Source organism: Gracilinanus agilis, chromosome 4, assembly GCF_016433145.1.
Source record: "Gracilinanus agilis isolate LMUSP501 chromosome 4, AgileGrace, whole genome shotgun sequence".
In the NCBI taxonomy this organism is placed as follows: domain Eukaryota; kingdom Metazoa; phylum Chordata; class Mammalia; order Didelphimorphia; family Didelphidae; genus Gracilinanus; species Gracilinanus agilis.
Window position 1 is genome coordinate 510,779,673 of NC_058133.1, and position 20,330 is coordinate 510,800,002.

At 53.5% G+C, this 20,330-nt stretch overlaps 1 protein-coding gene across 1 annotated transcript in view; it reads left to right on the forward strand.

Moving 5' to 3' along the window:
• The first annotated feature begins 8,225 nt into the window (after positions 1 to 8,225).
• The window catches only part of NMUR1 (neuromedin U receptor 1), a 13,214-nt gene continuing 1,109 nt past the window's right edge, over positions 8,226 to 20,330 (forward strand). The window contains exons 1-2 of the mRNA XM_044675656.1: positions 8,226 to 8,317; positions 20,007 to 20,069. Of these exons, the coding sequence (XP_044531591.1) occupies positions 8,226 to 8,317; positions 20,007 to 20,069 (155 nt within the window). The remainder of the gene's footprint in view (positions 8,318 to 20,006; positions 20,070 to 20,330) is intronic.

A 20,330-nucleotide genomic window follows, 5' to 3' on the forward strand; every position in this document is an offset into this window, starting at 1 on the left:
AGAGAGAGAGAGAGAGAGAGAGAGAGAGAGAGAAATTTCTAATTTCTGACAGACTTCCTGAGTTCCAGCTCTTAACGTTGGAAATTCTAAAACTTGGTTCAACAGACAAGTTCACTTTTAGAAAACCGAAAATTAAAGTGACAAATGATTTCCCAGCTTTAACTAACTATTTCCCTCACTGGCTGAATTCAAGAGAAAGGGGGAGGGAATCAAGCTAATGTTTCAACTTATGTTGAAAATTTGTTTTCTGTAAAAATAATAGATCAAAATGTAATTTTTAGTATAAAAAGTATTCAATTTGAATTAGAAACTCCAGAAACACTTTCAAAGTTTTGACAGTTCGAAAAACCTTCATTGAGGATTTTCCCCACATCCTAAGCTACAACTTGTTTATTTGAAAAATTATCTGTTATTAATGTTCTGAATTGAAATGCTGCCGATTTTCACCCTGGTATTGTCAGAGGATATCAATTTATTGGCATGATGATAGAGGTTTATGTATACTAAAGATTTCTGGGAAATACTTATAAGAAGCATTTGACTTTAATAAAACTCTCTCTCTCTCTCTCTCTCTCTCTCTCTCTCTCTCTCCCTCCCTCCCTCCCTCCCTCTTCCTCTCTCTCTCTCCATCTCTCTGTCTGTCTGTCTGTCTCCCTCCCTCCCTCCCTCCCTCTCCCCCCCCCTTTCTGGGCCTCTCCCTAAGTACGCCTTCGCGGGTCTCAGTGAGAGCCGCTCAGCATCCCCTGATGCATGGCGGGACAGCGGGGCGGCCCAGGCAGCCCTCCGCCCCGGGGGGTCCCCGCTTCTCAGAGGGGGCCCCCGCCATCCCACAGAGAACAGCCGATTCCATCGAGGCTCTCCCTCGGCAGGTCCTGATGCCAAGTCCCAGCCCGAGAGGGTGGGAGGGGGTGCAGCCTCCCACCCCGACTGGTCGCCCGTCTGTGTGACCTTGGGCCGGTCCCTGCCCTGGGCCTCGGTTTCCTCCTCCGGAAAGGAGCGGGTTAGGCGGTCTCAGAGCCTTTGGCTTCGGGTTTCTCCGTGACCCTCGCGCTCCCTCCAGTGGGAATTCTTGGGAAAGGCACCATGGCCAGCCCGAGAGCTGGGAGGGAGCTCAGGGCCTCCAGAGGGGAAGACTGAGGCCAAGGACTGGCCGAGGCCTCCCAAGTAGTGAGCGGCAGAGCTGGGATTCCCGCCCAGGCCCGAGGGGGGCTCCTTCCTGCGCCGCCCTGGAGCCGCCATTCCCTAGACGGCCGCCAGGTTTCCATCCAACAGATCGGAAGCCAATTGGGTTTGGAGTCCGGAAGACCCAAGTTCTGCTCTGGCCCTGGAGCCTCGCGAGCACTCTGGCCCTGGGCAAGTCATTTACCCTCTGTCTGGTACTGCCAAGTTTCCTCATCTGTAAAATGGGGACAGTAAAAGCATTTCCCCCTCCCGGGGTGAGGATCAAATGAGGTCCTGTTTGTCCATCCTAGACGGCCCCTTACAATCCACCCCCTCCGTCCCCACCGGCGCCCAGAGAGAAGGGACTCACCCAGAGTCACAGAGGTGCTAAACAAGCGTGGCGAGACCTGAACCCGGGACTCTCTGACTCCAAGGCTGAATTTAAAAAGAGAAAGACTGCCAACCGCCCAGGGGAGAGAGCCTCGGACAGATCCCTGCGGCACTCCACTGGAGACCTCTCTCCAAGCCTTTGGCTCCAGCCCGCCTGGCTCTGGGGTTGTCCGGACCATCCTCGCAGCTTTCGTGGCTCCCCAGAGCCCAGAGCCACGTCCGGACTGTGCCAAGCCTGTGTTTAACTCTCTCAGCCCATATTTGTGCAGAACCAACATTCTGCCCCACCGAGGCAGCGTCAAGGCGTGGAAAGCTCGGGTTTGCACCCCAGCTTGGCCACTCTCAGCACGGGGGACTTTGGGCTTCTCCGGAACTCGGTTTCCCTGTCTGTAAAATGGGCAAAGAGAAGGTTGGGGCAGACGGCCTCGGGGGTCCCTCCTGCCTCCAAGCCAGACCAGCGAGGCAGCCATTTCTATCCCCATTTGCAGATGGGGCTGGGGGAGCACCCAGACAGGCGCTTCCAGCAGGCAGCTGGAGCCCAAGAGAGAGGCCAGGGCTGGAGCAGTGCCCATAGCAGCGAGGGGCCAGGATGAGTGAGGTGGCCGAGGGGCGAGCTGGCACGTTTTTTGTTTAGACCCTCCCAAGGCAGAAGAGCCATAAGGGCCGGGCAATGGTGGTTAGGTGACTTGTCCAGGGTCACACAACTGGGAAGTGTCTGAGGCCACATTTGAACCCGGGACCTCCTATCTCTAACCAAGCAGTTTTAAAAATGTGAGCCGTGATCTAAGGGAAGGAGCTGTGTACAGAGCCTGCAGGTAGAGGGGATGGGGCCAAAGGTGGCGGACCAGGCACGGGGCCCCCTCACCAGGACCCCTTCCCCAGAGACCCTCCTGGGGAAAGGAAGAGTGCCGCGAGTCCAGCTCTCCCACGCCTGCCCTCCCAGGCTGGGGACCGAGTTCAGGAGGCGTCTCCATCAATCCTTGATTAGGAACTCAAATGACTTGCCCAGGGTTGCACGGCCAGTAAGTCCAGGGTTCGAGGCCAGCTCTTCTGACTCCTCCAAATCTGTGGCTCTTTCCACTATACCACACTGCCTTAAAAACCATTTGGTCCCACCCGCACATGTACAAGAAGCCTTTTTAAAAGAGAAATGCTTTCTTATCTTAATTCTCTCCTCTGAAAGACAGGAATCATTACAGCATCCACCACTAGAGCCTTCGAGGTCAAGAAAGATAATATGGGCCAGCCTGGAAAGCCTTCTAGAAATGTCAGATAATAATGATGATGATGATGATGATGATGATGATGACGACGACGATGACAATGACAATAATAATAATCACAATCACAATAACAACAACAACAACAATGATAATGATGATGATGATGACGATGATGACAACAACAACAACAACAATAATGACGACAACGATAACGATGACGACAACAATGCCCCAGCTCCCACGCTAGGCTCTTTCTCCTAAGCTGCCTCCATGAGCCAGGGGAGCCTCAAAGGCATCTCTGTACAATCGGTCCTTTGGAGGAGTGAAGAACGCCATTGTCCAACGTGACCCGGGTCCCAGAATGCCTCAGCCCAGCACTGGGAGGAACCGGCCCCGGGATTCTTGGGGAGACTTTGCCTTTCCTCAGAGAGAACGGCGTCCCACCAGCAGCAGGTTCTCTGCTCGAGGCAGAGCCTCGTTGGCCCCCAAAGGCAGGGCAGGGAGATGGGTGGAGGGAAGGGCTCTGGCAGGCAGTCTTGGGAATAAGATGGCGGCCGCTCCCAGCGTCGGCCTGGCCTTTGCCCGATCCTGAGGGCGGCTTGTTAGCGTGCTGGAGGTCAGCGGGGCTAGATCCTGCTGGATGTTCGGGCTCACCCATAAAGCCAGCCTGCAGGCCTGCCTTACCTTGCCCGGGACGTTGGGCATCTTCCAAGGGATGAGATCATGGAAGCCTCTGAAGCAAGTCGTCCAGCTCCCTTCATGGGAGCTTCTTCATCCTAGTGTTGGGGAGGAAGCAAAAGGCGCCCATCCTTTGGGGAAGGGAGTGCTGATGGGAGGAGGGGATGGAGGGCCTCCTGGGTACCTCGAGGGCAGGGAGGAGAGAGGACAGCCTTCTCTGCTCTCTAAAACCTCCAGTGGGGTTTGAAAGAAGTGAGCGTGTGGGGCTGGATGCCCTCCAGGATCATTTCCACCTCTCGGTGCCTGAGAAAAGCAGCAGGCTGTCTACCATGCGTCGCCCTTTGGCGCCAAGGCCGAGCACTCTAGAACCACCTCTGGTTTGTTCCAGATTTGGCCTCCAGGTCCAGACAGAAGGGCCAAAGGACACAGGGGGAGCCACTCTGGGCACCAGAAAGAACAAGGTTCTGGGCAAGGATGGGCGTCCCGGCTCTGCCAGCGAATAGGGGCGCTGAGGTTAACCTCTCCTCCGCCTTATCACCCCCTGCTCTTCCCCTTCACTAGCCGGCACTGCGGAAAAGCGCGAACAATCCGTCAGTCAATATTGAGTGAGTGCCTACTCTGGGCACAGGTGCCCTACGTGCTCAGGTCTGCTGAGACAAGACTCTCTTTTTAAGCCTTACGTTCTGTCTTGAGACTTGCCTCGGGTCACACAGGTAGGAAGTATGTGAGGCCAGATTGGAACCCAGACCCTCCCAGCTTCCTGCCTGGATCTCTATCCACTGAGCCACCTCACTGCCCCAACAACCACTTTTCTTTTTTTTAAACCCTTAACTTCTGTGTATTGGCTCCTAAGTGGAAGAGTGGTAAGGGTAGGCAATGGGGGTCAAGTGACTTGCCCAGGGTCACACAGCTGGGAAGTGTCCGAGGCCAGATTTGAACCTAGGACCTCCCGTCTCTAGGCCCGGCTCTCCATCCACTGAGCTACCCAGCTGCCTCTCCAACAACCACTTTTCATGCAGACATGGCATACTAGACTCAGGATGCCCGCCCCTTTATTTATTGTATGTGTTTCTTTCTCCTGAGACTATGAAGGTCAGGATCCTTTTGCGGTTTTCTTTGTATCCCCAATGTGTGTCTGGCATACAACAGGGGCTTAATAAATGTTTATTCACTGATTCCTTCTGTCAAGGAAGATCAAAAAGTCACGAATGTACAGCAGGAGGAATGGCTTCCTCTTCCCCCAGATCAGATGGTCAAGCCTCAGACAATGAGACAACGAGCTACAAAATGGCAGCCCTGTGGGGCGATCCCTTTACAAAATGGCGCCTCCATTTTACTGAGAATCAAAGGGAGCAGCTTCATTGGGAAGAGCCATATCTGGACCCCCCCTGGAGAAGCAGAGCTCCAAATGGCTACGCCAGAAAAGGCGTTCACACGGGGAGTGGCGCCTCAGAAGTCCTTTGGGGAGAAGGACGCTTCTCTCTCCCAGTCCCTGTTCGCTGCCGTGGCCGTGGCCACTAGTGCCCAGAGGGAGACGCGCCATCCAGCGGATGAATCCAGAATCCATCCTTTTAGAGAGTTTACGGCATCGTTGAAGCACCAGGGGCACACATGCCACATCTGACGAATGAGCTGGACAAGGAAATGGCGACCACTCCAGGATCTCTGCCAAGAAGACCCCAAATGGGATCAGGAAGAGTCAGATGCAACTGAAATGACTGAGCCAAGACAAAGAGGGAGGACCTAAGTAAGGGGTCGGAGCCGTGCCTTTGGCACTCAGGGGAAAGTTCACTGGAGGAGTAGGCTGGAAGGGCAAGCTAATGAGCTCTGCTTTGGCAGTGGAAGGAAGTGGCGAGCAGGAAAGGGGAAGAAGCCTGAGCCTCAGAGCTCCCAGGACCCACTGAGGCAGGACCGTGGGCAGAGAAGGCGGCTGGGCAGTAGCTGGTGCCTGGATCCCAGGAGGAAGAGGGGAGGAAGGGGACCTTGGGTTTATTGGTTCGGTAAATATTTATCCACTGCTTCCCATGGTCAAGGCTTTGTGGGCACCAGCAGAGATCTAAGCCACCGTGGAAGCCCTCCAAGCCATTGGAATCTCTTAGAGATAAGACACGGACAAGGCAGCCGTGGGCGTTGGGAGATGGCTTGGGCTGGCCACGGAATGGGACAGCTTCACTGAAGGAAATCAAGGAGGAATGGAGTGGGAGACACCTTTGCTGGGGGCAACTGGGAACTGTGGATCCTAGTGCTGGTGGCAGGAAGATCCGGGGTCAAATCCTGCTTCGGGCCCCAGCTGGATTCTGGCCAAAGGCCATCTCTTCACTCCTGCCCCCATTTTACAGGTGCAGAAACCGAAGCCTCGGCTGGGGGCTCACCCAGGAGAAGAGGAAAGGGTTCTTATGTCCCTGATACTGCTGCCGTCTCTTTTCCTTCTCTCTCAGTGTTTGGCCTCAGACACCTCCTAGCTGCATGACCCTGGGCAAGTCACTTCCCCCCCATTGCCTAGCCCTTGCCCTTCTGTCTTAGAGTTGTTCCTAGGACAGAAAGTAAGGGTTTAAAGAAAGAAGGGCTAGATGGAGAGAATTCCCTGAGTTCCCCCCGTCACCTGGAAGAGAGATGAGAGAACGTGGGCCATTGTCTGGAGGCAGCCATTGGAAGCCAACCTAAGGAGCAGACCAGTGGCATCTCCAGGACTCTGGCTCGCCAGTATTCCATCTTCTTCCCCCAGTACCACCCTCTGCGGTGCCAGGAGGGGATGGAGCCTAGGGAGGCAAGGTTTCCCTGTTCCCAAGCAGCAGTGACAGCCATGGGGAAGAGCATGCCAATGGCCACTTCTGGGGCTTCCCGGAGTTCTGAGAAGGGAGCTCCAGCCCCTACAGAAAGGTGAGCAGGATTCAGATTTCTTGGGCAGTGGGACCTTGGACTTGGCTTAGCTGGAGTAGGGTAGCTTCCTGGGCAGCCCCAGCTTTGGGAATTTCCTTTTGGGCCACCCCAAATTCTACTGTTCCTCAGTTCAAGAGTTTGTGGAGTAGACCTAGAGAGAAAGACTGCTGTTGAGTCCTTGCCGCCAGGTCCAACTCATCATGACTCCATCGAGGCAGAGATCCTGGAGTGGTCGGCCCTTTCTTCTCTAGCTCATTTTACAGACGAGGAAACATAGACCAACAGGGTGAAGTGACTTGCTCAGGGTCATACAACTAGTTTTGTGATTTCCTTCTCCAGCTTCTTTTATAGATGAGGAAACTGAGGCAAACGGGGTTAAGGGATTTGGCCATGGCCAAATAACTAGGTTTGCCACTTCTTTCTCCAGTTTATTTTATAGATGGCGAAACTGAGGCAAACAGTAAAGTGACTTGCCCAGGGTCATACAACCAGTAAGGCTCTGAAGATCGATTTGAACTCGTCTTCCTGACTCCAGGCCCAGCATTGTCTCCAATGTACCACCTAGCTGCCCCAGAGAGGAAGTTTTCCTGATACAGCATGATGCTTGGAGAAAGAAGAGGACTGGCAACACAAAATGGCCACCGCACAGTGCCCAACTTGGACAGCAAAACTAATGAGTTACTGAGACTCACAGGTATTAGAGAAAGAACATCCCCTGCTCTGCCTCCACCCCCATTCCTCAAAAGTGCTAGCCTACAGCTGTGTGACCCTGGGCAAGTCACTTGACCCCCATTGCCTACCCTTACCACTTTTCTGCCTTGGAGCCAATACACAGTATTGACTCCAAGACGGAAGGTGAGGGTTTAAAAAAACATAAAAAAAAAAAAAAAAAGGGCTAGCCCGGTGGCTCAGTGGATTGAGAGCTAGGCTCAAAAACCTGAGGTCCTGGGTTCAAATCTGACCTCGGACACTTCCTAACTAACCCCAGGCAAGTCACTAACCCCCACCCATTGCCTAGCCCTTGGGGCTCCTCTGCCTTGGGATCAATCCTCAGTACTGCTTCTAGGACAGAAGGGAAGGGTTAAAAAAAGCAGAATTCCTAGAAAGTGGGGTACAAGGTTCCCCCAGGGTGAGTGGCCTAGAATAACAGCTAGTGGAGTTGGGGGTGGGGGTGGGAAGGGCAGAGAAGTTCTAGCTCTTGAGCTCCTTCCCTCAGATCCTTCAGTCCCTACCAGCCTGGAGCTTCTCCAGGCCAAGATTTCACCAGCTCAGGCTGCCCGACCTGCCTCTGTCTCAGCTCTCTTCTGTTGCTTTGTTTCTTATAAAAACAAAAAACTTTGGGGAACCATCTGTCTGCTTCCCAAAGGCCCAGGGGACGGAGCCCTCCCCAAGGCTCCAGCCAGAGCCCTCTGCTCTTTCTCTACCCCCCCCCCTGATATTATTGGCACCCGTGGGTTTAATTACAGGTTTAACTCTACACAGGTGACTCTCAGAGCCATCGAGGCAGCCCTCCGCACTCTCTGAGCTCCAGGCTCATATTACCAGCTGCCTGATGAATAGCTCCAACTGGATATCCCATAAGGCATCTCAAACTCAACAGGTTGGGGGCCTTAAACAGTTTATTCACTCTAGATAGAGTCCAGGGCTGGGAGAGAGTCAGGAAGGCTTCATTTTGAACCCCGTCTCTGCCTCCTACTAGGTGATCCGAAGATCTTTGAGCCTCGGTTTCCCCCTCGGCAAAAGGAGGACAGAAGCTCTAAGTCCAGATCAAAGTGGTCTAAGAAAAGGGAACAAGATGTCCCTGAGGTGGGTGGGTGGGGAGGAGTTGGGGAGAGTTAATGGTGGGCAGTAAGCAGGCCAAGCTTCTCTTCTGGAATCCCATCCAAGGTCACGATGTACCATGAAATGGCCCAGAGGATGTACCTGGCAGGCATCCATGTACGTCAGCCAGCCCACACCATTCTGAGGGAGCAGCTACTTCAAAGGTGGCTTCCTCACTTGGGTCCTGTCTCCTCCCCTCTCCCTATGCTCCCTGGGGATCCAGGGGATGCCAAGGAGGGTTACCTGGGAGAGGGGGAAGAGCACCAACTGAATCTAAAACCCTGGGTCCTGGCCCCCAGTATGGTCACTGACAGGGTCTGAGCTTTAGTCTTCTCATCTGAAAAATGGACACAATAATATATTCATAAAAACATTCATATGTCAAAGGACCTAGAAATCCCATGAGTGATTTCCTGGATCACTCTGCTCAGAGCCCCCATCCAGGAAAACTGGAACAATATATGTACCAAGCAAGGAGCCACGGATTACCTCGAGTTCCCTCAAGGCTCGGCCTACATGAAGCCTGTTCCTGATTCTCCCAGTTGCCAGGGTGCCTTCCCTCCTCCTCCTCCTGATAAAAAATGACCCTGTCTTTTCTTTAGAGTATACTTTGTAGGTACTTGTCTGGGTTCCTCATCTTTCTCTAGCAGAATCTGGAAAAGAGAGGAAAGCTGTCAACTGTGCAACTCTGCTTCACTTCAATCCGATTCAGGTGCAAGTTGAGACATCAGCCCATGACATCACTAGTCCTCTTGGAAAACAAAAGATGAACAACAGACCTTCTGGGGCGCAAGACTGTGTCACTTTTGTCCTCGTTTTCCCACTGCCCTGTGAACCCGAGAACACTGAATAAATGCTGGGGTCACTGGAGAACGGATTGTAGGACTGAATGCAAAGCTTCCCACCTGTCTTCACCCAAGCTGAACAAGTGGGGAGCAGTGCAGTTTTTCTTTCTTTCTCCCTCCTTTCTCTTCTCTCTTCCCCTCTCCTTCATCCCTCTCCTCTCCTCCCCCAATTCCCTTGGCCTCCCACTCTGTGATATTTTTCCCAGCCACCAGGTCCTCCAGCAAGAGGAGAGAGAGCCTACGTCTAAAGCTCTCTTGCCTTCACACATCACCTCCCTTGAGAGATTTAAGCTTAGCCTTTGGAAATCTCGCCTTCTCCCTGGTTGCCAAGGGTGCCCCCTCTCTCCAGCTCTCCTTAAAGAGCCAGCCTGGCATGGTGGCTTCAGATGTGGCTGTGCCATTTGCTCCCTGTGTGACTTTGGCAGGGTCACTTCTCTGTTCTCAGGACCTTCGCTTCCTCATCTCTAAATTGTCCTATCTACCTCACCGAGTTGTTGTGGGGGAGGTGCTTTGTAAGTGATGTGTATGTATGTGTAAGTTACAATATATTACTCACTATCACATACCCTGAGTATTCTATTGCAGGGGTTAGGGGCATGGATCTGGAAAAGCCAAGTAACATTTTTTGACCCTCCCTTTGGCCCAGAGAAGAAGTCTGAATTTTTTTCTTTTTCTTTTAGGGGTGTTTATGGTACCTTCTATGCTTTTAGGAGTCACTAAACTTTTGAAGCTATCTCCACATTTCCAGGCTTTGTGTGTCCTCTATTGGCTTTTGCATCCTTTTCAGCCAACTTTTGCTTTTAACTTATTTTATTTTTAATTTAATTTTTGTTTTACTTTTTAGTTATTTTAACTTTTAAAAGGAATTCTGTATATTTTTGACATTAAAAGATAAAATATCTTGATCTTATACAATATTATACATACATGTTATGCATTTCTGAGTTTCTAAATTTTTCTCTGTGCTCTCTGCCGGCCTTTGTGTGTCATCTGCAGTTTCCCCAAAACTCCCAAGAAATTCCCATTTAATTTCTTATGCCAACCCATGATATGTCGAAACCCTGATGGGGAAAGTCACATGCAGAAAGGATCCCTGTATTTTGATATTAAACTAAACTCTTGATTTCATTCAAGGAATTTCCAGTGTGGAGATTCCCTCTGCCAATGCAAAGCAATAGGAGTTACCTGGAGTACTTAGAGGGTCAGAGAGCCAATATATGTGGGAGTTGGGACTGGAATCCAGGTCTTCCTCCCTGAGGATAATCTTTCTCTCCATTAGGCTGGCTCTTTCTCTAATACCCTTATGCTACCTCCCAAGCCTCAGTGGTAGGTTTCAGGGGTCTGAAGAGATCTGGCCAGGCACACCTAACTGAGTGATCCAAAGTAGTTCTAGAGTCTGGACTCCTAAATGGATCCTAGTGGAGAGGGTGCTGGCTTTGGAATCAGGGAGATCTGGATCCAGAATCTAACCCAGTTTCTTGTTAACTCTGGAACCCTGGACAAGTCACCCCAAATCTGGACCTTAGTTTCTTCCTCTATAAAATGGCCTTAATGGCCCAGCCTAAGGTCCCTTCTGGTTCTAAATCTGATGCTGTGCAGTCTTGGGGAGGCTCTCAGGCCCGGAGACGCCCAGCCCTTTGGGAGTCCCCTTCCACCTCCCAGTGGGAAACAGCCCCTTCTCTCTAGAGCTTACATTCCGACTTTAATTCTTTTTTATTTTATTTTATTTATTTTATTTTTTTTTAAACCCTTGTTCTTCGGTGTATTGTCTCATAGGTGGAAGAGTGGTAAGGGTGGGCAATGGGGGTCAAGTGACTTGCCCAGGGTCACACAGCTGGGAAGTGTCTGAGGCCAGATTTGAACCCAGGACCTCCTGTCTCTAGGCCTGACTCTCACTCCACTGAGCTACCCAGCTGCCCCTCTGACTTTAATTCTAATGCCTTCCCCCCTTGGAACCACTTCTTAGTTATCCTGTATATAGCTTATATGTATAATGATATGTATAGTTAAATATATATAATGTATAGTTAGCCTGTATATAGCTGTCCATAGTTGTCTGCCAGGGATCTCTCTCCCTCATGAGGCTGGGAGCTCCTTGAGCTTCTCTTTGTGTTTATATTCCAGAACTTAGCCTAGTGCCAGGCACATAGTAGGAGCTTAATCAATGCTTTATACCTTAATACACTTGGGAGGTGAAGTCTTCTCTTGGTGCTTCTAACTTCTCCCTCCCTTAAACAGGAGAAACCGGGGTGGGAGGGGTGGGGGGGAGGGGCAGCTGGGTAGCTCAGTGGAGTGAGAGTCAGGCCCAGAGATGGGAGGTCCTGGGTTCAAATCTGACCTCAGACACTTCCTAGCTGTGTGACTCTGGGCAAGTCACTTGACCCCCATTGCCTAGCCCTTACTGCTCTTCTCCCTTAGAACCAATACACAGTATAGACTCCAAGATGGAAGGTGAGGGTTTAAAGAAAAAAGGGAAACCATGGGGCAGCTGGGTGGATCTGTGGATGGAGAGCCAGCCCAGGAGATGAGAAGTCCTAGGTTCACGTGTGACCTCAGATAGTCCCCAGCTGTGTGACCTTGGGCAAGTCACAGCCCCTGTAGCCTAGACATGACTACTCTTCAGTTTGGGAACCAAAACACAGTATTAATTCTAATCTAGAAGGTTTAAAACTTTTTTTTTAAATAAGGGAACCTTCAGCCCCTAATTTCCCCAGGTGGAAAAGGGAGCCAACCTCTCCCTCCACCTTCAAAGAAGCGGAAGGAAGCCATCCTTTGACTGGTAAACAAATACAAAATACTTATGTAAAGTGCCAGGAAACTCCTTTCAGACCTGGACTGAGTTGATCTGCATGTGAATGTCTCTGAGGAGAGGACCCAGTCTCCCTCCCCCCAGCTGGGAGATCTCTCCCAGCCTCCCCTCTCCATTGAATGGGAAGAACGGAAAAGTCTTGGGACCTGAATACCTGCCCACTCCCCAGGCCTGGCACTGGTGGGTCGTTGTTGGGCAAAAGAGCCTCTGCCAGAGATGAGCCTGGGAGGAGCGGATGGAACCGTCTCCAGAAAGCTGGGGGCCGTCCGATGAGGGCCTCGAGCCAGGGACGAGGGAGAGGCAGCGAAAGAAGGCTAAATGCTCTTTGGAGAGCTGGGCACAGAAGCCCCTGAGATGGAAGGTTCTTCGGGTGGGATCCGAGCAGAGTCGCTGCTGGTCCTCAGGCAGTTTGTCTGTCTTCTAAAAGAGCTAAGAAAAGCCCAGGAGGCTTTGGGAGCACCTTAGGCAGACCATCGGCCAGGGGCGGCCCAGAGCCCTGGGAATGAAAGAAAGACAAAACACAGCCCCTTCCCTCATGGGATGCAGGTTCTCAAATTGTTAAACCCTCACCTTCCTCCTTAGAATCAAAACTGGTATTGCTTCCAAGGCTGGGGCTGGGCAAGGAGGGTTAAGTGACTTGTCCAGGGCCACTCAGCTAGGAAATATCTGAAGCCAAATTTGAACCCAAGACTTCCCATCTCTCACCCCAGGGAACCACCTCGCTGCCCCCGACACATTTTAATGGGAGATAGCTTGCAGATAGCTATGCTCCTATGAAACACATACAGTATAAGGGAGAGGAAGGCACGAATTTGTTCAGAGAGGCCTCTGAGAGAGACTGGGATGCTGGCTGAGTCTTGATGAAGAGGAGGGAAAGATTCCAGGCAGCCTGTGAAAAGCCAGAGCTGAGAGACTGAATTCAGTGTGTAAAGGAGGCAAGGAGCCTCCTAGGTAGATTACCTGGTGGTGGGGGGTGGGAGGAGTAAGAAGCCTGAAAGGTAGAAAGAGGGAAGGTTAGGAAGGCTTTAAAAACCAGCCAAAGGGTGTCCCCAAACCCTTGGTGCCATTGTAATAACCTGGATTAGTAAAGACATTTGCAATACCCTATATATAAGCCTGGAGGTAATAGGGAGCCAAGTTTATTGAATAAGGGAGTGGCACAGTCAGACCTAAACTTTGTTTTTTCCAAGAAAAATAAAAATACAAATCTGGCCTCAGATACTTCCCAGCTGTGTGACCCTGGGCAAGTCACTTGACCCCCATTGCCTAGCCCTGACCACTCTTCTGCCTTGGAGCCAATTCACAGTATTGACTCCAAGACAGAAGGTGAGGGTTTAAAAAAAAAAAGAAAAAGAAAAATATTTATCCAAAATAGATTTTTAAAAGTTGTATAGAATTCGTTATTTTCCTTAGGTTTCTTCACTTTTTCTCTCTTTAATTTATATATACACATGGGTGTGTAGTTCCATTTACATCTAAAAAATTCTTAATGTTTGTTTTTTAAAATGCTGTTTTTCAAATTCTCCCTCAATGAGAAAGCAAACAATTTGCTTTGGATCATACAAGTGCAATCATATAAATATATTTCCTATTAGTCATGTTACAAAGGAGAATGCAGCTCCCTACCCCACCTCCCCCCCGCCTCCTCCCTCCAAAAAAAACCTCAGGGAAAAATAAAGTGAGAGTTGACTCTGATCTAGTCAGATTCCTTCCATGGGTTCTTTCCCCGGAGGTGGATAAGTATCATTTTTCACCACCCACATCCCTCACCATTGTAGCTAAATCCTCCACAGCTGAGCTGGTACATTGTTGCTGTTACTGCATACAATGTTCTCCAGGTTCTGCTTGCTTCACTCTGCATCAGTTCATGGAGGTCTTCCCAGGATTTTCTGAAAGCCTCCTATTGCTCGTCTCTTAGAGCACCACAGTATTCCGTCACAATTACATGCCACAGCTTTTTCCTTTTGCTGACATTTTTTTTAACTCTTACCTTCTTATCTTAAAATTGATACCAAGGATGGGTTCTAAGGCAAAAGAGAGCAGCAAGGACTATTAGGCTTAGGTGACTTACCTAAGGTCACACAGCAAGGAAGTGTCTGAGGCCAGAATTGAACCCAGGACCTCCTGTCTCCAGGCCAGGTTCTTTATCCACTGAGTCACCCGGCTGCCCTGCTCTGGCTGATTATTGAAGATACCACTTTGGGAGTCTTAGAAGAGGAGCCACAGGGAGTCTGCAGGGGAACCAGACCCACTGTGGGGGATCTCCAGCTAGAAAGGAAGGAATTTCAGAAAGTGGAGAAAGGACCCAATGGGGGTGAAGAGAGGGAGCAAGGAGAGCAGGGAGATGGCTTTGAGCTAAGGAGGGCCCTAAGATAAGAGGCCGGAGGGGGGAGGGAGAGGGCCTACAGCAGTGGCTCCTTCTGGGCTCCTTTGCTGAATTGTCGTCCATCCCATAACCCTTCCCCTAACTATGGGCAGGAAAGAGAACGTCCCCCGGGGAGCAGCAAACGGGTCTGCTTGGCCGGAATGGGAGTCCTGCCTTATGTGTATGAGGGACATCGTGCCAAGTCGACTCGGAAGGGTGGATGGGAGCCAGATCCGAAAGGACTCCAAGGACCAAGCAGGGGAAGATGCATTTTTATCCCAGAAGCAATAGGGAGCCACTAAGCTTCTTGAAAAGGAGAGTGACATGCCTAGTCCTGTGCTCTGGGAAGGCCAGCTGGGTATGTTAGAAGCTTCCATCTCCTAATGGCCTCCCAAGGACTAAGCTAGGGGCACCCAGGCTCTGGCGGGCCCTGTCCATAGAATGGAAGCTGCTGGGGGGGCGGGCACCATTGTGGCAGAGGTGGGGGGGTGCAAAGAGAGGCTCATCCCCGGTTGGCTATAGGGAGGCTGATTTTTCAACTGCTCTTATTATCCAAAGCTGGGTTAGGAAAGTCCTGAGAGGCAGTGTGGTCTGGTGGAAAGAGCCTCGGCCCTTGGGTCAGATGAGCCGGGTTCAAATTCTGTCTCTGACAATACCTCCTTTGGGCCTCAGTTTCCTCATCTGTGAAATGAGGGGGCTGGACTAAATGCTTTCTGAGTTGGCTTCTATGACTTTCTTCTCTGTTGGACCAGAAAGCCTCAAAGGGCCTTCCGGCTCCAGAGACCTGCAGAAACTTCTTTCTCCTTCCCAGACCCTCAGGGTAGGCCCACCCTCGCCCGCCCGGCCTCTCCTCTCCTGCCCGGAGCCCTTGGCTAGAGGAGCCAGGCAGAGAGAGCCCTGGCCCAGATAAGCGAATGCCCCTGCTCGGCACTGCCCGGATGTTTGCTGTTCCCTCTCAAGGCCTAAAAGTGTTTGCTGATCGCTCCCAGATTGCTAGCGGGGAGCCCAGGCTGTTGGCTGCGAGCTCTCTCTTCCCCCCACTTCCACGGCTCAGCTCTCTTCTGCATCACCTCCTCTTTGCTCCGATGCCCTCTGAAGAGGTGCCCAGGCCGACCCGTGTCCACGTGCCCGGGATCTCCTCCATCTCTCGGGGCCTGGCTTAGCCATCATCTTCTCCTGGTCTGTTGGCTCCTTCAGCCTTAGACAACGTTCGCTGGACCCTGCCATCCGCCCAGAGGCTTCCTCCCTCCCCGAAGCCCTCAGAATCTGGCCTTGGACCCGCTCGCTGCCAGGCCTCCGGCGTCCTCTTTATTGCTGACTCCAGTGGCGTCTCCCTCGTCCCCGACCCACTCGCCATCTCCGCTAGGTGGGCCGCCAGGGCTGCCTTCTCCTCTCTGGGTTGCCGGGGGCCTGCTCTGGCTCCTCTCTCCTCCTCCTCCTCCTCACGGCTCCTTCCCAGGGGCCTTTGCTGAGCTGTGCCTTATCCATGGCATACCGTCTCCCCGAGCTGTGGGTGCCCACCGAGGCTCTTCTCTGGGCCCCGTCCGGGTGATTTCACACTCGCCTCCAGCCCGTCTCCCTTTCCTTGCACTTATTCTGTCCTTGTGGGCACGTGGAGGCTCCCCTCCCAACGGGCAGCAGCTCCTCCAGGGCAGGGGCTGCTATTTTTGTCTTTCTGTCTCCAGAACCTGGCATTGTGCCTGGCATGTAGGACAAGTTTACTAAGTGCTTGTGGAGTTGGATTCCAGAGGATTTCCCGGGCTGTAGAATGGCCCCATCCCTGGGTTCCTTCTGGCCTCAGGCTTTCCCTGCTCATCCTTCCTTCCCCATTAAACATCTCCCCGTGTGGAAAAGGCAAGTCTGGGGCTCCCCTCGGGTTCAGAGTGCCTGCGTGAACTCAGATGCCCACTTTGCCTCCTTCCTGGGCCTCGGTTTCCTTGTCTGTGAAAGGCGAGCGCTGAACTAGATGACCTCGGAGGTCCCTTTCCACTCTCCACCCAGGATCCTCTGAGCTGGGAGGGCTGCAGAAAGAGGGAGGGAGGGGCGGCTGGGTAGCTCAGTGGATGGAGAGTCAGGCCTAGAGATGGGAGGTCCTGGGTTCAAATCTGGCCTCAGACACTTCCCAGCTGTGTGACCCTGGGCAAGTCACTTGACCCCCATTGCCCACCCTGACTACTCTTCCACCTAGGAGCCAATACACAGAAGTTAAGGGTTTAAAAAAAAAGAAAAGAAAAAAGAAGAGGGAGGGAGGCCGGCACTCACTGCTCTCCCCTCTTCCCTTTGGAGTTCAGTGACCCCAGCTGTGATTCTGTTTCTGGACCGGCTCCCAAGGCGCCCGGCTCCTGGTGTCCAACATTTACTGAGTGTAAGAGAACGAGGAAATACCCGGTCATGTATGTGCCTGGGGGCACGTGTGTGGTTCCATGGGCTCCATGTGTACATATGTGCCACACATGATCTGGCTGGATCTGCCAGCCCGGTCGGTCAAGTCAAGTGTGAGGCTTGGTCAGGAGGATCTCAAGTGTCAGCTCATGCATAGTTAGTGTATCGGCTTGAATGTGGAGGGGAGGAGCTCTGCCTGGGGTGCTTTGGCCCCCTTGCCTGGTCATGCTACCAGGCTGGACAGAGACTCAGGGAGGCAGCTGATGCCAAAAGAAGGCGCCGGGCCTCCTGGGACACCACCATCTTCCCAGAATTAAAGGCGAGGCTCGCCCAAGGCGTGCTGCCCAGGCGCTTGGTGGTCTGGAGTGGTGATAACCCACTGCCCAGCCAGAACCACTGGGAAGCAATGACACGAGGGGCCGGAGGCCTTAGAGGGTGTCTGGCCTGCCTGGGTCATTTGGAGAGGAGGACGTGGAGGGCTCAGAGATGTATCCTTGCTCAAAGTTTGCTCAAGGCTACACAGCTACAAAGGGTCTGAGGTCTGCCCGCTGCACCACACTGCCAACCAATATATCGGAAAACACATTTTCAGAAAAGAAGCGTGAGGGGCAAGCGGGGAGGACCAGAGAGAAGCAAAGGGCTGGCGAGGAGCCCAGAGATCTGGAGGAAGGACCCTGGCACAGGGGGATCCCCTGGGGAAGAGCCCGGAGGAGAAGGGGTGGAGGAGCCCCTTCGGGCCCCATCCATGAAATCTGGAGAAAGGAGGAAATCGGCAGCACCGGGGTGGGGGTGGGGGTGGGTGCCCACCCCTCCAGGGCCATGGCCTTGGGCTGCTCTTGTGTTTGATGATGCCTGAACGTCCAGCCAATAGAAAAGTAGCTCCTTAGGCCAGCGCTGTTTCCTTCCTGCCTTCATCACCTCGGTGCTCGCACATAGTAGGTCCTCCGGTGGAAGGTCACCTCAGAGGGGCAGAGCTCCGGTGACCGGCTGGTCCAAGCCCTCCCTCCCACTCCCTTCTCCATCCTTTAAATCCCGCCTCCTCCAGGAAGCCCTCCCCAAGCCCTCCTGGCCCAGGGCCTTTTCTCCATTCCTCATTCATGCTGCATCCTCTCTAGAGCTCCCTTTGGATGTTGTGCGTATGGTGTCTCCCGGGTAGATGGTCGCTCCTAGAGGGCCGGAGCTGCCCGGGGCCCCCCCTGAATCCCCAGCCTGTAGCACAGCTAGATGGCTCGCTGGATGGAGCACTGAGCCTGGAGTCCAGAAGACCAGAGTTCAAAACTGGCCTCGGGGGCAGCTGGGTAGCTCAGTGGATGGAGAGTCAGGCTTAGAGATGGGAGGTCCTGGGTTCAAATCTGGCCTCAGACAACTTCCTAGCTGGGTGACCCTGGACAAGTCACTTGACCCCCACTGCCCAGCCTTTACCACTCTTCCACTTTAGAACCATTGGCTCTAAGGCGAGGCCAGCACAGCCCCTGGGAATATAAGCCAGAAGGCAGGCCCATAAAATAAATCCTTGTAGAGCAAAGGCTGAACTAACTCGTCCTCGGAGGCCCTGGTGCTCAGGCTGCCCCCGAAGACTTCCAGGACACCAGAGACTCAGGCGCCTGGGCTGTGGGGGCTGACATGACAGACTTCCTGGCCTATTGGGAGGCTGCTGGCTCCTTCCCCTGCCCTGTCACAGCAGCTTCTGCGGGGGCCTCTCTTCCTTCCACCCCGCAGGAGTCACCTGGACCTCCTCTGAGGGCTGCGGGAAGGCCAGTTGGGGGCATCGGAGCAGGGGGCTTCCCTGGGCGAGTTCCCCAGAGGCCCCCGAGGGAGCAGCGACCACAAGGCGGCCGTCCCTAAGCTTGCGGGTAGCCTCGTGAGCCTGAGAAATCCAGAGGTCCTCCGGGCACCGCCTGAAGGGGGCTGGAGAGGGGAAGAAGATGGCAGCGAGTGGGAGAAGCCCGAGCTCCTGGCCAGCTTACGGAGAGACAGACCCCAAGTGCGGAGCGCAGGGAAATGCGGGGGGGGGGGGGCTCACATTCTTTTATTTATTTATTTATTTTTAAACCCTTAACTTCTGTGTATTGGCTCCTGGGTGGAAGAGTGATAAGGGTAGGCAATGGGGGTCAAGTGACTTGCCCAGGGTCACATAGCTGGGAAGTGTCTGAGGCCGGATTTGAACCTAGGACCTCCCATCTTTAGACCTGACTCTCCATCCACTGAGCTACCAGCTGCCCCTTAGGAAGTCACATTCTAACAACACAAGCTGGGACACTTGAGGGTTGGTGTTTCTTTTGTATGTAGGAACAAAATACCTGTCCTGTGACTGACTTTCGCCCTGGCGGACACCGACTGCATCAGAGTCCAAAAGTCCCGGCTTCAAATCCTGCCTCTCCTCCCCAGTAAGCCACAATGTCCCAGTTTTCTCCTCAATTAAATGCAGGGGTTGGGCTGGATGGCCCCCGAAGGTCCTGATTCCCAAGTCTCTGGTCTCAGGATCTCATTCCATCCGGATGATCTTTTCTGGGTCTTTGCTGGCGAGCCAGAGGTGACCGGAACCAAAAAGCTCAAACAGAAGCCGTTTATCCCCAGGGTGCAGGGCCCAGTTTAATCAGCCAAGAAATACAAGAAAAGGGAATTTATCCCCACTTCCTGGAGTCGGAAAGCCTGGAGTTCCAACGTGACCTCATGCATTTAGGAACTGTGTGACCCTGGGCAAGTCCCTTAGCCTGTCTGCCTCCATTTCCTCAACTGTAAAATGGGCAGAACACCTCCTTCTCAGGGACTTTCCGAGGACCAAATGGGATCGCAAGTGCCGTGTTTGGCCCGTAGTAGGTGCTCTATAAACGCTCGTTCCAGACTTTCTCGTTAGGAACTGGCCCGAGTTGAAGCTTAGAAGCTCATTTTCCTGCCGGTGGGCTCTGGGCACATTCAGTGCAGAGTAGCAGAAAGGGGGCAGGATCTGGAGCCTACCGTGTGACCCTGGGCAAGTGGTTTCCCCTCTGGCTTTCACTTCCAGCATCCATCCAAGCCCTCCCCCCCTCCCTCCCCTGGGGGCATCCTTTCATCTTTTGCAGGGGCCCAGCACCGTCTCCTTCTCTCTTCATAGCCTTCTGCCAGGGCTTACTTTCAGGTCCCGGCGCGCCTCCTCTGAGAAGCCTTCCCTGATGGCCCGGCTTGCCGAGGCTCCGCAGACTTTGCCCCCTCGCAGGGCGGCTCCTTGATCCGGCCGCTTGTGTGCCCTCGAGCCCCCGGCGGGCACAGCGCCCAGCACGCCGCGGAGCCGCAACGCACACACGTGAATTGCCTCTAAAGGGATTTAGCCTCGGGAGGGAGCGAGCGTCCGCGCGCGCTCTTAAGTCCGGCGGGCCATCTGGGGAGGAGGGGGGAGGGGGCCGAGCAGGTCCTCCCCCCGCGCTGCGCCGCGTTTTTCCGGAGGGGTCACCCGCGCGGGGGTCTCTCTCCAGCGGCTCGCCCCGCCCCGCCGTCCTCCGCGGCACCCGGACACACACCCGACGGAGCCTGGCATGGTAAGCGGGCTGCGCTTTGGGCGCCCAGGAGGAGGGGGAGGGGCAGGGGGAGGGGGAGGGGGAGGCAGGCTCGCCCTGAGCGGGGCGCATCTTCCAGGCTGCCAGCGTGGAAGGAAGCTTTGGGGGCGCGCCGCCGGGCAGTTCTGGGGCCCCCGGCGGAGCCTGGAGGAAGCACCCGCTCAGGAACCCCAGAAGCCGCCCCTCCCTGCTCTCAGGCAGACCGGGTGAAGTGACTGGCCCAGGGTCACACCTAGGAAGCGT